This window comes from Brachionichthys hirsutus, chromosome 21 (assembly GCF_040956055.1).
Source record: "Brachionichthys hirsutus isolate HB-005 chromosome 21, CSIRO-AGI_Bhir_v1, whole genome shotgun sequence".
NCBI classification, from domain to species: Eukaryota; Metazoa; Chordata; class Actinopteri; order Lophiiformes; family Brachionichthyidae; genus Brachionichthys; species Brachionichthys hirsutus.
Window position 1 is genome coordinate 5,664,024 of NC_090917.1, and position 17,294 is coordinate 5,681,317.

General features: G+C 42.9%; 1 protein-coding gene across 1 annotated transcript; it reads right to left on the reverse strand.

Annotated features, from left to right (window-relative positions):
- Nucleotides 1–8,910: 8,910 nt before the first annotated feature.
- LOC137909854 (vesicular glutamate transporter 1-like) lies at nucleotides 8,911–16,940 on the reverse strand. Its single transcript, XM_068754286.1, has 13 exons — nucleotides 16,879–16,940; nucleotides 13,807–14,059; nucleotides 13,573–13,691; nucleotides 13,373–13,487; nucleotides 13,207–13,294; nucleotides 12,544–12,630; nucleotides 12,189–12,325; nucleotides 11,841–11,990; nucleotides 11,571–11,703; nucleotides 11,004–11,114; nucleotides 10,702–10,829; nucleotides 10,266–10,335; nucleotides 8,911–10,171 (listed from the first exon to the last, which is right to left on the reverse strand). Exons 1-13 carry the CDS (start codon nucleotides 16,938–16,940, stop codon nucleotides 9,882–9,884), a joined length of 1,743 nt encoding a protein of 580 aa, XP_068610387.1. The 3' UTR covers nucleotides 8,911–9,881.
- Nucleotides 16,941–17,294: the final 354 nt, after the last annotated feature.

Below are 17,294 nucleotides of genomic sequence, written 5' to 3' on the forward strand. Positions count from 1 at the left end.
CAGAGAAGCAAACGTTGGTCACTTAACTTAACATTTATTCTGTGAGTATTTTAGACGCATAAAAAGACGTGCGCATTAATAGGCGAGCTAGCCACCAGCGATGCTAATAAGTCCACATATGTGTGACTGAGCACCGGAATGGTCCACATTTTCCATTTAGCCACTGGGAATGCATCTGGGAACAGCAGGCTGATGAAAGACATGCTATATATAAACTCTGAGTTTGCATCACAGCTTCTCTGAAGGAGAGTTGGAAATGCAGTTTGTTCCACACACAAGGTCAAGATCATTGCTACTTCTGTGACAATGGAGCTGATGGAAAAGCTACGAATGAGCGTTCAATACGAGCGTCCTGAAGTTAAACTCCACCCCTGATATTGCTGACATGATCCTGTGCTGCCAGAATCAGCATTCATTCTGGATGTGTGAAGCTGTAACAGAAAAGAGAACGTCTGGAAGTACTGTAAACACCAATCCAAATAAAATCTCATTCATTAGCACAAAACATGGGCTTGATCGAGAAAGCAAAAAGACCCCGGAGATTCATGGTCTCTTCCTCCCACAGCTTGTAATCTTTTCCGGCCACTGTGAGAAACACTAACAGAACAGAAAGTAAAGAAAGAAAGAAAATGTAACAAAAAAAAAATATATCATCTACATTTTTAGTTTCAGAAAATGTCAAATTAATTGATTGATTTTCTTGAAGCTGAGAAAAACAACAATTGGTTGTTTACCTGCAGGGAGAAGACAATTCCTCATAATGAAACAGGCCCGGAAATAAAACCTGAATAATCATCAGGGGAATGAAACCGTGCGTCCGCATGGATCCAAGCGCATTTCCTTCATGCGTCCCAATCAACGTGGAATCGAGCGCACCTGTTGGAGTGACCAAGCCCGCCCTGTCCACGCCCCCTATTTACATACGCAAATCATGCACGTTTGTAGCTGAAGTGGAGGCGCGCAAAAATACACGGTTTGGTTCGCTGTCCTCCGGTATAAGCAGTAAGAGAGAGAGGAGTGAGGGAGAGCGTGCGTGAGGCTGATTAAGATATTCCACACTTTACGCACGGAGTTATTAACATGAGTTCTTTACACACAGAGACAATCAGCGGCTTGTTAGAAAGATCTGAAGCTGTACTTTAACCAGCGATAAACAGGAAGTCACTAACTTTAACCACTGACTAGTAGTGATGCTGTGAAGACGGGATAGTATTTGGGGGCGCGCATGCGCAACACGGGACTAACTTTGTTTAATATATCAGTTTCCCAGCATCACCTCTAAGTGTCGCCAAAGAAAAAATAAATAAAGGGTTAGGTGACTGAAAATATGTTTGTAAATATGTATATCAGCTTGTTTGCACACATTGCCCTAATTTTCTCTGATGCAATATCCTCACAGTGTGAGGGGGAAAAAAAGATCTAATATGGAGGATCCTGGAAGCATCCGGTTAAGTTTAGTCTCACGTTTAGGCTCTGGGAATGATTACAAGCTGTGGAAAGAATTTCAGGGAAATGTTATTAATCAGATATAAGAGGTAAAATATGAGACACTGATCTCTACAAAGGAACCATGCCTTGCAGTTGTGCATGATTATATCTGCTGACAGTTTCTGCAGCCTTTGAATGCCACAAACATAATTATAAAGTTAACAGTGTCTGAAAGAGTGACCAGATTTATGAGAAAAAAGAAAAAAAAACCTCCAAGCCTGTTCTGCTCCTGTCACAAGGGGAAGTCTGTTGGTGGAACATTTCTGGGAGGAAGAGGGACGAGGCAGGGGAGCCAATTCCCCCCCATGCAGACACCCTGAGAGTGACAGGATGGACCACTTCAACATGGATCCAGACATCCATCCATCCATCAGCTTTATGAGAGCTCAGCAGTTCATTTACTAATGGCCACAAAGTACACGCTGAACAGTAGCTGTGAGAAACAGCACTCAATCTGACCCCCTTCTAGCCATTGTTACAGGCCTGAAAAACCTTTTAATCAGAAACTGACAATGAATGGCATGTTAACGCTGTATTTGGCTGATTAACACCATCATTCAGGAGCAAGGAAGCCGATTCATGGGGACTCATCAAGTATTGAGCAGCGTTGAGTCGATGCCAGATATGGAACTGAAAGGACAGGCCTGGAAAATAAGGAGCTTAATAATGGGAAAGTAAACAGAAAAGAGGAATACGTTGAAAGAGAAAGGTGAGGAAAGTTGCAGTTTGCATGAAGCAGAATGGAACTGTATTGAAAATGGGAGGATGCAGGGATGAGAGCGGGTGGAGCAATACGTCAGAAAGGTTCTATAACTTTCTATAGCCTTCTACACGCTGTCACAAAGAAAAGCTCATACTTGGTCCGTTTCCTGCTGGGCTCTCATGTCCAGTGCCAGCCATCATCTCTACTAGAGTCGAAATAATTCCACCTCTTGGGATAATGTTGGTGGCCGAGGGGAATTCAGTCTCTGCATCATCTCGGAGGCAGGAAATAAAAATGTTCCATCCTGCTCTTCTAATATCTTGATACTCAACATGAAATCTAATATGATCATTTTTAGCAATTTGATGTTATATTCTGAAATCAGGGGGACACAGACAGCCCAAAGACTCCAGAGTTCATGTCAGTATTCAAAATGATCAACTCAAACTAGAAATAGAAAAATTTTGAGTGCCCTGCAAAGCAAAAAATAAATAAAACCTGGGGGGGGGGGGGGAATCTGGAAAATAGGGACATCTGAAGATTTTAGAAGTGGCCAAGTCAGTCTTCTCCTGGGAAGCCAATTCCCCAGCATGGCTTCTGATGATTAGGAATCATGTGGAGACACAAATGGAGGATTTAGATAGATCTGGCTGAGACGGTGAGGAAATAGAATGACAGATGAAGAATCAGGAGCTGATTTATCACGATGACGATGACAACGATGGATGAGTTCCTCGTGCACCTGGAAAGCAAAGATGGATGAAGAGGTTGCGGAGAAAGTGTGATGCAAATTATATTACAAAGCAGTAAATCTCTGGGACTTTAATGTGGCATCAATATTTGACCACCTTTTTAATGATAATTACCTTCTGTGAAATAAAATATATCTGTCAATACATGCCTTTATAATCTGTTTGACTGTCCCGTCTTTGGAACAGGTGAACATCCCTGTCGTCTCATGTCACGTTTCCATTTCCTCATATTGTCAACGTTTCTCTTTATCTCGATCTCTCAGACACCTACTCTCCCTATGTAGGACAGAGCATGTGTCTAGATATATTTTCAGTGTATGGGTCCCCAGAAAGTAGAATTGGAGATCATCCAAGGAACAGATTGTCCCACTTTTATGTCCTGTGAAAGTGGAGCGGCCAACTTCTGTCCTCTATATCCCTCTCTTTCACTGGGTCTCCACCCGTCGGCCTCTTTCGTGCTGCCGGTGGTAAAGAACCAATGAGGGCATGCTAGACCTGCATCTGCACAGTATAGATGGTACAGTATGAGTCACCAGGGCGCTCATTCACATGAACATTAACATCTTAACATTTTATGTGTCCAATTAGAGGTAAATTTTGCAGATGAATGCACAAAGCTTGTCAATATATGAGCACCGACGTTGTTTTTGTGCTCTGTGCACTTTTCTGCACAGAACTCCCAGAACCTTAAAAACAGATTCTGCATCATTTGAAATGCATAAAAAGCCATGAGCTATCCAAAAGCAAAAGTTTTCTACTTAATCACAAATTCTCCTTTCACCCACTACACATGGTTTGACAGTGTTTTGTCCTTTAAGTGCTTGAAAGCATCACGAAATCAAAGTAATTAAAGACTACTGTGCAGCAGGTTGCCTTCAGTTTCCACAACGACAAAAGAAGACGCAGGGTTGAAGCACATCTTTAAAAAACAAACACCCATAGGATTCCTGGCATCAAGCCACTTTTCGACATCCTCATTTTGTCTAATTCTCAAAGAGCTGGCAGAAAGAGCTCAGGTGTGAAAACCAAAGGAAAGCAAGCCGCAGACACAGAGTGGCACACAGAGCTGTGCACGGGTTCCAGGCTTTCACTTACCTTGCACGTCTGTTGACTTTGAGGTAAAGCCGAGAGACAAAAGTGAACAGGACGCTAATAACTGCTGTTAGACATGGCTGACAAATCGAGGACCGTGTCGGCGCCTGGCTGTCAGCTCCCATTGGTGCTTTTGTTCACCATGAACACCAACTCTGGACTTTACATATTTATGTAATTCTGTATTGCATATTCCACACTGGAAGCCTTTATAAGCGAGGAAGGGGAGACGGAAGGCTTAGGTGCATGCAGCTTAGTTTTAACAGACAGCTCTAACTGCCTAAAAAGCAGCCATGCATGTTCAGATGCCAAATAGCTCAAATAGAGCTCCATTTGACCGTGCACGATTTAACATGGAGTTCAAATGGAGCTATTTGAGCGCTCCATAATTGCGGATGTGCTGCAGTTTGCCGGCTTCTGTTCTGTTTTCATGGCTTACGGTACTCCTCCAGATCGTTCCCCCCGGGGGGGGGGTCTCCCTCTATGTCATAATGAAAAGCCTGCAGAGTCAGGGGAAACAGCTTTTCTCTCGCGTTCCAGCGTAATGAGCTCAAGAACGAAACTCGCTTCACAAAACGACAATTAGAAGTTCATGAAAATGGAATTTCCTCTTGAGAATCTTTGAAGTGTCAGACACAAGCTGATGCGTGTTTTTTTTTTGCACATATTTTGCTGTGTTTGAAGATTAAAAAAAAGACAATAATTGTGTGTTTGTTGATAATTGCGCATTGGAGTACAACTGCATTCATCTAAATATTATCGTGAGACAGATTTACATTTTGTTGTGTGTTTCGCATGTCTACCACTTCCCAGATAAAGCAGTAGCCTGCATTGAGTCGAGCTGAGTTCCTCCCCAGCAGTGGCCGTTTACTGGATCAATCACCTTTGTCACCGCTCTGCTGCTCTGATCGGCCTGTTTATCGACTTCTGCTCCTCCGGCAGAGATGATGGAGGGAAGAACGGCACCGGAGTGGAGGAGTGGAAATGAGTAGGCAGTGGTGGTGGAAATGTCCTGATTCAGAGAGACGCTGTACTGACACATGAAGCTTTCTGTCCAATTCAGTGTAATTCCATGTCTTTTGTCTTTTTGCATTCATTTGTCATTACATATCAATCCCTCCAAGTCCTGATCCATTGTTAAAGTTAACGCTTTGTTCCATGCTTGTCGGGAAGCCATTAATCTTACTGCCCACTCTGTTCTAAATTGCCTGTTTTAGTCTCTTTTTCCTTCCAAATTAATTCCCACAGGTGCTTTTATGTGTAAGAAAAGATCTGCTGTTAAAGGCAGCAATGCTTGCTTTGCATCACAACACGTCGGAGAGGTCTTGGGAGGATGCGCAAAGTGAATCATGTTGTATTCGTAGGATGAAGGTGTGCAGAGCTGGAGCATACAGAGGTGTGTGTTTGAGGTAGCTGTTTATGGTCCTTGGAGGGTTTCCACCTTTCCACCAGGCTGATGTCATGAATGCTGTGGGCAGGTAGCGACTGTGAAATCCAAAACCTTTGCGAAGCCTGGCTTCTTTTTCTCTTTTTCTTCTGAGCTTGCATCACCGCAATAAAACAGGTCCTAACCTACATTTTCACAGTCGGGAAGCGGCTTTGAAATACGGCACCGGGCAGTTATTAGTGATAATGAACATGCAATAATCTGCAAGAAACAGAGGCAGGAGGGATTAAGTTTAGGCCGTAAAATTCAATTTGGCTCACGAGCCTCATTTAGAGAAGGAACTTTTCCACCATCTCTGTCCACTGCATTCAAAAGAAAATGTCTTTCAGCATTCCTCAATGTGTGTTATTGTAATTTAACCTCCATAATTCTTATTTAATACAAGCAAACAATCTGTATAAATGTTATTACTTAACATAGAGCAGCCAATAAAGCTTATTAGATGCAATTCAGTTGGGCAGTTTTGTATCACTGACTACTCCTTAGGCTGAAGCATAATGATTACAGAGTTCTTTTTAGAACACACACACACACACACACACACACATCACTGTAACTGTGAGATCCAAGCAGCTATCATTCCCATTCAGGTAACATAAATAGATCACGTGCATCGGAGAAAATGCACAAAGAGAAAAAAAAAGTAAATACCTCAGGATGTGTTGCTCATCATTTAATCCGCAGAGTAAAAAAATTACTTGGGTTAGGAAATGATGCAAAAGATCCAGGTGCTTAAATAAATATATATATATATAAAAAAAGAAGACTGATGATTTGCTTCTTTCAAAGTCACATTTTCATGCCTCTAGTCTTTCGCTGTGAGCCAGCCTGAGCTACTGCTCTCTTTCTCTTGTTCAATAACACACACACACACCTTCATATACTCTCTGCCCTGCTTTAGCCATCCCCCCCTTCCTCTCTCACTCTCTTTCCTCTCTCTCTCCCTCTTACTTCAGCTGCAAGACCAACCCCTTTTTCTACGTTCTCCTTCGTCTCCTCTTCTACTTCCAGAGTACGGACTCTTCAGACTCCCTTCATCTCTCTCTTTTTGTCTCTTCCTGATCCACCATTTTTCAGCTTCCTTCAATATCCACTCGTCAATCCCTGTCTCACCCCCCCCCCCCCCCTGTCAGGCCAACACACAGTGACCCTTGTGTCTTTAATGCTGAAACCTCATCATAAAATAAAGAAAAGATATTTCTACTTTTCCCAAACAAAATAATTATTTACAATTTATGTACAAATAAAGGGATGATGGCAGATCCTGAAGCTACATATTATAGAATATTTTGTGCAGCGTGCATGAATTGCCTAAGAAAGAGGCCGGATATCGACTAACATAAAGATGTGACGCGCTGCTTGCTGCTTTCTCTCACTTCCAGGGTCTGTTTGACTAGAACACACACTCTGCACTGTTCTACTTTGCCTCTCTGTGACAGAAAGAGAGCGACTAATGCAGGGTGAGAGAGACATGCAACATAGGTCTCCTGCTGGCATTGAAACTGGTCTGCTACCAGGAGACCCCCCTCATAGGGTTTTAAATTATGAGAGCGATCCGGAGACCCATCTGGATGCAAAACAAATCCAGATTTTCCAATTTACTTATAATGGAGGCTTTTCTAGATACAAATGTGGAAGAATGTATTAAAGATCTCATATTATACTCTTTTTTCACAAAGCAGATCCCAGACACATATAGGAAATATCTGTGACATACTTTGGTCAAAATAGCAAACAGATGCTGCAGGACAGCGTCCGTCGTTTCTGTCTCAAACAGCTCTGTCAGAAAAGCCTCTGAAAATGAAAACGGCACTAAGTTCCTTGCGTGCACGTGCGCAGCTGCACGTTCTAACAACATGACGTAACATAAATGAGGATTACAGAACTACACAGGATTGACTGGATGGTTTATTTACCTGTTTTGGGGTTGATAAGGACTCAAAATCACCATACCAGTGTAGAAACATGGGGAAAGTCAGTTTTTCATAATATGGGACCTTTAAGTTTGATGCCCCAGTTTCCTGTTGATTTCTGCTTCACAATAGTTGCAATAAGAGAAACAACCAACAACTTATCTGATAAATGATCAATCAATCACTCTTAAAGCCAGATTTCTATGATCATGGGGTAAGCTTGTGTGATGATTGTGTGTCCGTTACTTGCATTCACGTGGGCAGAGTGTTGACTTCACGCTTTTAACCTCTCAAAGAGAAGGACGGAGGACAGCGGAAGGCGAGCTCAGTTGAAATACATTAGCACACGCAACTAAGCACTCTGATAAGTGGACGAGCCCTGATGCATCCAGCCAGTCAAGGATGAAATAACACCTGCATTGTAACCCTTGATGAGAGCTCTAATGGGTGCTCTCCTTTAATGGTGCACCACTCCATGATGTATATTCACCACACTTTCATCCTACATTAGTGCCTCCACTGCCTTCCTGCCCCAGTGTCCTTATTCTGAGTAACTATCTTAACACCCCTCATGCCAAAGGAGAGAAAAGTGGATCTCTGAAAGATACGGTAAAAAAGTACCTGGGGTACTTTGAGTTTCTGTGTGTATTTATGTTCGGGTAGATTCATTGCTAAGATGAAGAAGTGTTAGACAGAAAAGAAGAACGGCAGCAGAACTCACTGATTTATGAAACGGAAGATTTGAAACAAACGGAGTTGACTACTCTTAAATCACTGGTTTCAGACTGAATTAGTTATTTTCCATAATAGTACCCTGTTAGCTAGTCTCAACATTCCTCACATGATGAATGGACATGCTTTAGACTGAATAGTCTTGCTGGAATCATTGATCAAGACTACTTTGCAAATTTACAACCTTATAAATGGAGCTGCGTAGAAGCGCCGCCAGTGAAACGCCGAGGCCTGGTTCGTGTTATTTCCTCACTGAAAACTAACGCAGTGCTTCTCTCTGGTGGTCATTTCATGCAAATGAAACACGGGTCTCAAAAGGGAAATAACAATATTTGCATTGGGTTTGTTTCTCTGCACAGTCCTTGTGAAATATTTCACCAACCATTATTTGCTTTTGGACCAAGTGTACAGTTCCAGCTCAACCCCCCCCCAAAAAAAAGGTTTGGCAAGAAAGTAATGTAAAAAATAATATTTACCAGTAAGCCTATCAGATCGGTCCCAAGTATTTATCAACTCAACTGCAATAAGTCTTGACCAGATCAGACTTGGGATGTGTGAATGGATGTGTTTGGGTGGGGGGGTATTTACATTGTGTTGCTTATAGAGCTATGGATACCAATGAGAAACGTAATTTAATCTTCCCTGCACTATAGTTGTATCATGTACAGCAATATGACAATAAAGTGTGATTTGATTTGATCAGCCAAGGTGATTCCACAATCAACCATTTTTATTATTCATTTAAAGGAAATCAAAAAAAAAAAAAAAGACACCATCAATTGTTTGTGGCTCAATGAAACACCATTGTTGTTCATCAGTCACCTTTTTATTTTCACATGGTATTTACTTTGGTAATTGTTCAACATATCTCACATTTGGATCTCTACAAAGTAAAGCAACTGAAGATTCACCTTTGAACTCGGATCATCTCGGACCCCGGAGAAAACCTGTTTAGAGAGCAGAAGATAAAAGTAGTGCTGATATGAGACTGAAAACTGACATTCCTTCAGGTTTTAATCGAGGTCACTCTAGTCCTCAGCCGGTCAGCAGGCAGGCGATGCTCAACCTTGTCCTTTAAGCATTTATGCCCATGGGTATTAAAATGCTCCAGCTACAAATGATAGAAAGGGTTAATTAGACTGCCCACTGTCATTTCTGCAGGTCTTCAATTACTTTCTCAATAGAAGAGGAAACCACAGCAATGAATGCTGTGTTGGCACATGTAGCATGCTTTTTGGTAAATGTGTGCATAATAACTGTAGCTTTTTGAAGAGACTTAAAAAAAAAAACTTTATGTAGAAACCTTGCAGCTTCGTCTTTGGTTATCTAATGGTGGAAATGTGCTTTTGCTTGATGTGCACCCTCTCGAACGTTTCAAATCTGAGAGGCATACAAATAAAATCCAAATCCTGTCAGGTGATATAGAAACTTCTAAAGTGAATGCACAACAAATAAAACGCAGCCCTCCTCTGAGAGGCGGATGAGTCCTAACACTACTGTCTCACAAGGTACACAGTTGCAATCACGCAAAAAAAAAAAAACACACACATTTTTATTTGACTAAAGTCTTCGCCTTCATTGTGGAGTCTCTCTGAATTCAGTTCAGTTATGATGACAGTCAGACTTGCTGAAAATCGTCTCCACCGTCGTTGCCTTTGAAATCCACGCCTTCATGATTCCACCATGTGACGCTTCACCCTGTTGATGTTCTGTGTCTGCCTCACTGAAGGCTCTGTGCAGGGGGTGCTGCAGGTTTACGAGCATTCCTGCTCCCCTTCCACTCCATAAAGGTAATTATTAGTTCCAGCTGGTTGGACGTACTCCTCAGTTTTGTCCCAGTCTGTTTCCCAGCCCCCTCCGCCACGGACTCCACCACCATTGGGATCCGCTTCCTGGCTCATGGCTCCGTAGCCCGCTCCGCCACTCGTGCGATACAGCTCCTCCGTCTCATTTGCGAGCTCATCTTCATCCAAGATGCCACATTTCTCATCGCTCAGCTGCTCCGGCTCGGCCCAGGCTTGCTTCTCTCCTGATGCAAAGATGCCTGCACCACAGAGGCAGAGCGTTTCCCATCAGATACAGAGGTGTTCACATTTTACAGCTGTTGAACGCAGAAATTGAACAGGGCGTATACACACCATAGAATATAACGCCTCCATAATGAACGAGCGAGGCGATGAGAAAAACGCCCTGCCACTCCTCACGAGACTATCAAAGGATGGTGAGAGGGGGAACAAAAGAGGGAGAGAGGTTAGTTCATTTTAAATTGCGTTATAAAGACATACAAAAAGTAAATCAACCAAAGCTTGCACATTGTTTTGGGGTCTCCAAAAGCATTTCCCCTCTGGATCTCTTTACTCGAGTAAGACTTTAACACCACTGTGTTGATTCTAATTGTCTTATGCCTCTATGTGCTGATTTCTGGTCACTGTTTTGACACCAGCGCTGTCGTTTTGAATGACAAATCATTTTCACGGTTGGTGGAGCACCATTTATTTGTATAATGAGGCCACACAACGCACGTGTAATCCAGACTACAATGGAAATCACAGAAATTATATATATCGTTTTTACCTTATTCTTTGTCATGGCGCCCACTATGAGTGGGCAAACCATACCAGACAAAGTGCCCACACCATTGGAGATACCCATGAGGATACTGGCATAGCGTGGCGCGATGTCAAGGTGGTTAACATTAAAACCTTATGAGAAGAGATAAGAGCATTAGCGTGCAAGCCTTGCAAATGGTTTTAAACATTTACTTCAATGTTTACACAAGTAAGTCTTTTGGTGGAAAAAAAAAAGTACACTTATATTTTGGTAATGAAACAAAAATGCAAACTCAAACATCACTTAAAAACAAAACGTGGTTTTACCTGAAATGGCAAATCCAGAGAAGCCCACAGCGAGGACCAGGAAAGAAATGGCAACACCTTTGGTATGAGAGAAGCCCACCACCAGCAGCAGGGTTGCCTCCATTCCAAACCCTGAGCCGGAGTGTTAAAGGAAAGGAACAGCTCAGAGGGCATGGAAAGCATTGAGCCATAATGCAAGGCAGCCGAGGACATTTTGTTCTGTACGCCCTTCTCTTCTCGTATTGCAATCGACTGGACAGTCCCCTGATGTTGCTCCGGGACCGACCGCTTCCCACACAGCGATATATGTTTACGCTGCGCGCTTCTTCACTTCACTTCGGTATTGATTTCTGTCTGCAGCTCAAAAAGAGCCGGCGGAGCCTCTGTTTGTCAGCGACTCGTCATTTCCCCTTCAATAAAGTTTTCTCGTGAGTTCTCGCTGAATATTGTGATACCCCGTAATTAACCAGTGAGCTGCATCTATCTGAAAATGGTGCTGCTGAGTGTATTCTAATGTGACTACAGTTTAGTTTAACATTCCTCTCATGCATTTGTGAGTTTGTCCATTAATGTTTGGTCTTTTCTTACCTCCACAGTTCATAAGTTTCCGGACGTTAGTGGTGGTCATGATTTGGTTGGAGCGCAGATAGTCAGCAATCTGTCCACCAATGGGCACAATGATGGTCATGACCAGGTGGGGAAGGGCAGAGACTATGCCCACCTAGACAAGAGATGGACACAAAGACAGAAGAATTTCCTCTGCAGTACAATATAGTATATATAATGTATACAGTTACGTTGTTTAGGGAGGCTTTGGTCTTAGGTGTAGAGACACTACTCATATCTATTTTCTCTTACCTTGCTAATCTCGAACCCAAACACCTCCTCAAAGTACGCTGGCTGGCTGATGAGAAGCAGATAGAAAGTCCAGCTCCTGCAGAAATTAGCCACAATGATGGCGTAGACAGGCATGGACGTAAAGAAGGCCTTCCACGGTGTGTTGAATTTCTGTAACAGAAAATGCATTTGGAATATTTTGCTAATTCTAAAGACTTTAACTCACTCCATGAACGGAAATCTGCAGTTGGTCACCTGAACTAATTTCTCATTTCACTATTCTTTTTTTACATTTTCATAAGTAACCAGGACATAATGACCAATAAGAGGATGGCATGGAGAAAAGGGATACTTCCTCGATGAACTTACCGTCACTGAATGCTGCGCCGACACGCCGATGCTTTCCTCAATATATGTCCTCTCCTGCTCGGTGATGGTGGGATGAGCTGCTGGGCTCTCATAAGACACCAGGAACCAGAAGCAATACCACATGACCCCAAAACTTCCTAGAGGGAAGGAAGAAGGTAGGGAGGCAGACAAAAGATGAATGATAATGTGCCATAAATGGATGGAAAGGTCAAAAGCTGCCAAGAAGACATTTTGATAGTAGAATTGGAGCTTTGTGTCTCTCAGAGTTATATAATCTCATATTTCTGATCACGATGTGCGACGTTTATATGCTTGATTTCTTTTTTCCCCTGCCTGAAGGTCAAAGTTCTCTCACCGTAGACGTAGAAGACTGAAGACCATCCTGAGTACTGGACCAGGATTCCAGCCAATGGCATAGCGATAACGGCGCCAGCATAAGATCCTAAAGAAACGGGAGGAATGTTTATTTGGGGCTGCTATTATTAATTTAATATACCGGTACTGACATTTCTTTTGTTCCTTAGTTGTTTTGTCAAAGAAAATACAACAAAAAAGCATATTCTAATAAATCAAGTTGTTACATAACTCAGGAGATAAAAAAGAATGAATAGATTTATGAAGCTGCAGACAAAAATATGTTTTTTGATTATTCAAAGTTTTGTCTCTTAAAGTGACAACAAGCTGCAGGTATTTAAATACATCCATTTTCTTATAGACGAGTCGACCTCAATCATCTCATTTACAGCCGCCGTGCAGAGTCTATCCCAGGCGGGGTACACCCCGGACACGTCGCCAGTAGATCGCGGTGCCACACAGAGACTGACACTCACATCTACAGACAAAGTGGAGTGATCAGTTCACCTAAATTGGATGTTTTTGGAGGTGCGAGGAAACCGGAGAACCCGGAGGGAACCCACATACAGGAGGAGAACATACGAACTCCACACAGATAGAAATGGAACCCGGAAGCTTCTCGCTGTGAGGTGACAGCGCCACCCACTGCGCCACAGTGTCTCACCACAAAAGGCTGTCGTTGCCAGGCGACTTCTTTCGAGAGGCGGCGCCCACTTTGCCCAGATTCCGTGACAGGCCGGATAAGAAACACCCTGTGGGGTGAGGAATAAATGGCACCATGATGTGAGAAGAAATGCATGCTAGAATCTATAGAATGAAGAATGAAGCACCTCCACAAGTCCCTGCAACACCCTGACAAAGATCACGCAGCCATAATGGAGCCGCGCCGCTGCAGGGATGAGCATGTTCAGGAACGACGTGGCCACGATGGCAAAGCCAAACACTCTGGAAGAGGAAAGAAATGATATTAGAAGAAACATTTAACACATTTAAGAGGTTTGTGATTATCTTAAGGAAACAATCAACATACCTATTTGCAGCAAACCTTTGACAAATGAACCCTCCTGGTATTTGGGTCACGATGTAACCCCAGAAGAAGGAGCCGTGGATCATTCCCACTGTTTCCGGATCCCAGTCAAACTGAGCTTTCTGTTGGGACGAGAGGGAAAATATCAGTCTGCGTTTATTTTTTTATAAGAGTGGACAGAATGAAACGTCATCGGGCAGCATCAACATCTCACAAGCTCCCTCTTCACCGACTTACCACGACAACCCTCTTGTTGTCTCTGAGCACAGTGTGGCTGTTGACCATGCTGACGATGGCCACGCCCAGGTTGCACCGGATACCGAAGGAGATGCAGAAGCCGATGCCAGAGAGGATGGCGATGATGTAGCGCCTGGGCATGCCGAAGCACGTGCAGTCCACCACGGGCGCCTCCTTCTCCTGCACCGTCTCTGGCCGGCCCTCTGCTGACAACTCAATGGTCTCGCCATTTTCCTGCTTCTTCTCAAGAACTCTGAGAGGAGGGGTGGAGAAATACAATCTGCAAATGATTGCGCTTGGAACTCATTGGGTTTAAACTCTAATGCGTTTCAGAAAGAGACAGTCAGCACTATCGTCTTGCTGCCGACCACTGCTGGAGCTCACTGACGCAAGTTTGTGCCAAGTTTCATCAACAGAATAATACTAACAAAACTAATGTAAACTTCTGAACATGAGCCAAACAGTGTAATGAAGAAAACATGCAAATGTTAAGGTTTAGATTGTAAGACATGGACATTTATAAGCCATTTCCTGCCAGTTGTTTTATGTTGACCAGTCAAGGTCAGCAATAGATACAGAGACAGGAAGCTTCTGAGCAGCTCCTGTTGGATTGAATGCATCACCATGTATTTAAGAATATAAGAATAAAAATAAGAATAATAATCCACATAATCAGTGGAATAAACATGTTTTCTATGATCAGAAAAACTTGGTGTCTCCTGTGCTGTTAAACAAGCCATCATCATCAGATCAATCAAACTGTGTGTGCAAATGTTTCATTCACTCCTCTATCTTTAAGCTTATGTGCTACATCAGAACAGGAAGCTATTGTTTCCTTGATTATTTATGTATCACTGACTACTGTTTTTTCCATCTGGTGATTGGAGTGCAGAGATTTAAACTGTGGGTCATCACGCATCCCCATCGCGAATGATTGCACACACAAAAAAAAAACATGTCTTCCTTTGATAATGTACAGTCAAAATCAAGGACATTCCACTGGTGACACATGTCGCACTGCTCCATCTAATCCAGATGTATTGTTTTTGCTGTGGGAAAGAACTCTGTGTATACGGGAACAAACCCAAACCAGAATGTTACAGCTTCACCAAATCACCAGGGACAAGGAAGAGAATCAAAGCCCAGCAGATCAATGGGGCTGTATAAGCAACCATTACTGCAGCTTCACAACATGTACATCCTGGAGAAGATGCAAACATAACATACCGCGTGACAGAAAGCCTTTAACTTGAGAGTTACCTTTAAATAATCACAGTGGTCAGCTGAAAACATCTACATAATCACGACACACATGCTCCGTCACTATAAGCAGCTCTAACAGACTCTGGCGCTGATCGAGTATTAATGATTCTCGTGTTTGAATTATTAATATCTCTGACTGGACTATTTTTGTCTGAGTGGGCCTCTCTTTTTATTCTTCCTGTCTCCTCGTCTTCTTCAATGCTCCCTTTATTTTCACCTCCTGACTCACATACAGCTGCAAATAATTCACATTTCTCTCCTTCTTCGTTGGTTTATTCACCAGTAAGAAGTAAATGCAAGTTTTATTTTTCCTGCAGCACACTTTTTTCACACCATTTGTTATCTGCTCCAGTGACTTTTTCGGGACTGACCGTGAGTTAAGGGAAATCTCATGTAATCCCATTAAGATAATTTGACCTTCTTTCTGTTGCGCACTACAGGGAAAGGTTTTCAGCCATAAGAGAAGCAGTTTAACTTAATGAGAAAACATCCTGGGTTTGAATCCGGAGTACTTGTTGGGAGGCTAAATTCAAATGACTTATACTGACAAGTGAATATTCCTGGGTTCTCCCTCTAACGTAATCCCTTAATTCATAGAACAAATGTCAGTCAGTTCAGCAGCTTGGTTCAGATTTGACACAACAGCTTGGAGTTATTGATTGGATAAGAGAGAGTCAAATAACTGAATGGATGACATGAAACACTAAAAACCTATTTGTGGCACCACTAAGAAGGACCTGAACTTCTGTAGGACCCAAAACAAGCGTGAACTGTTCAGGAACTATAATAAAAGCAGCTACTGAAATAGATTGATGTAATATTGTAATTTCTAAAAACTCAAGAAACGCAATAAAACAAATATTAATTCTTTCCTCAAATGTTGTGTAAAAAAAGTTTGTTTTTTCCTCTTATGGATCTGATTGAAGTCAGACGGGGGGGTACAAAGGTGTGCGGCCTGCGGGGATTTACGTGGGCCGACAGCTTGGACGGGCAGAGGCTATTTCTGGAGAGGATTTACGCGTTTAGATGCTACATCAAATCCCGAGAGGAAGACGGGAGCCCGACGGCACCATTTAGCACGAATAGACGCTACTGTCCACTCCAGACCACCTCATGCGCCTTTTCCAAACAGAGAGAGCAACTTTATTTCCCTTTTTCATTTAGTTGTGTATTTATTCACTTGTGGGTTTAAAACGGGTTGCCAGATACTGTAACAATTTGATTCACATCCCATCATGAGTTTTCAAACTCCTCCTGACCTAAACTCTTCCTCCCATTAAAAGAGGAATGGCAGAACAAGGGAGAGTTTAGAAGGGACAGGGTAATAAAAATAATATTTTGTGGCATGAACCTGCTGAATCATCAAAGTCCAGTTTAAACCGCCACATGATGCAGAAAGTCTGTAACTTGACCTGCTGATAAAGAATCCAGTTATTGATCCGCCAGCTTCACCCGAAACGGCTGAACGGCGTCGGAATGACATTTAGACGTTCTGGTTTTTGGTTCCACACTACATCAAAATAAATGGATGAAAGACTCGTTTTAAGTTTGACAGTATCCGCGTGTTTATCAAACGTGGACGGAGTTCCTTTGTTCCGGACAGATGTTGTTCCAGATGATCTAACGCCATTAATCCACGCAGGCCCGTGGATAATAACACAAATACTAATTAAATCCACGTTTTTTCAGCTCTAAATTGGATGTCGGTAGTTTCACGGGGGGGAAAGTGCTTTTTTAAATTTCCATTATGAGGATGTAACCCGTTTACCACTTTATGGTTGGAAGTACTCCGTTGTCGGTTTTACATACCCGTATATTTTCCCCAGAGTCTTGGCTGCCACGACCTTAAACCTGTCCGTCCGGATCTCCATCCTCACGACTCCAGGATCCGAACAACGCGCAGTCTTTTGCGCGCTCCCGATCGAGCGCACAGCCTTCTCTCCTCACTCGCGCAATAAACTGTTATTATTGTAGAAATTGTCCAGTTTTAACTTCCTTCGTGTAACCAGATAAACATCGTCAGTGAGTTCTTAACGTGTCCGTGACGGCTTCACGGAGGGCCGGGGGGAACCTCCGCGGCCAATCCGTGTCTCTGTCCGTGGTGCTGAAACCAGATTACGCACCTCCTGCGCGCTAATCTCTTCCAAGTGTGTGGAGTGAGTGGAGTCAGCGTGTCACTTCCTTCCCTTGCAGCCTGGCGTATTAAGCAGCGACTTATTCTTGGA

Bases quoted from the DNA above. Each gene is read 5' to 3' on its own strand.
- LOC137909854 (XM_068754286.1), bottom strand. From the start codon at position 16,940: ATGGAGATCCGGACGGACAGGTTTAAGGTCGTGGCAGCCAAGACTCTG. The intron at 13,295-13,372 runs GTGCTTCATTCT...CTCACCCCACAG, and splicing joins TGTTGCAGGGACTTGTGGAG to GGTGTTTCTTATCCGGCCTG. The intron at 11,115-11,570 runs GTAAGAAAAGAC...ACTCCGGCTCAG, and splicing joins GAAACTTATGAACTGTGGAG to GGTTTGGAATGGAGGCAACC.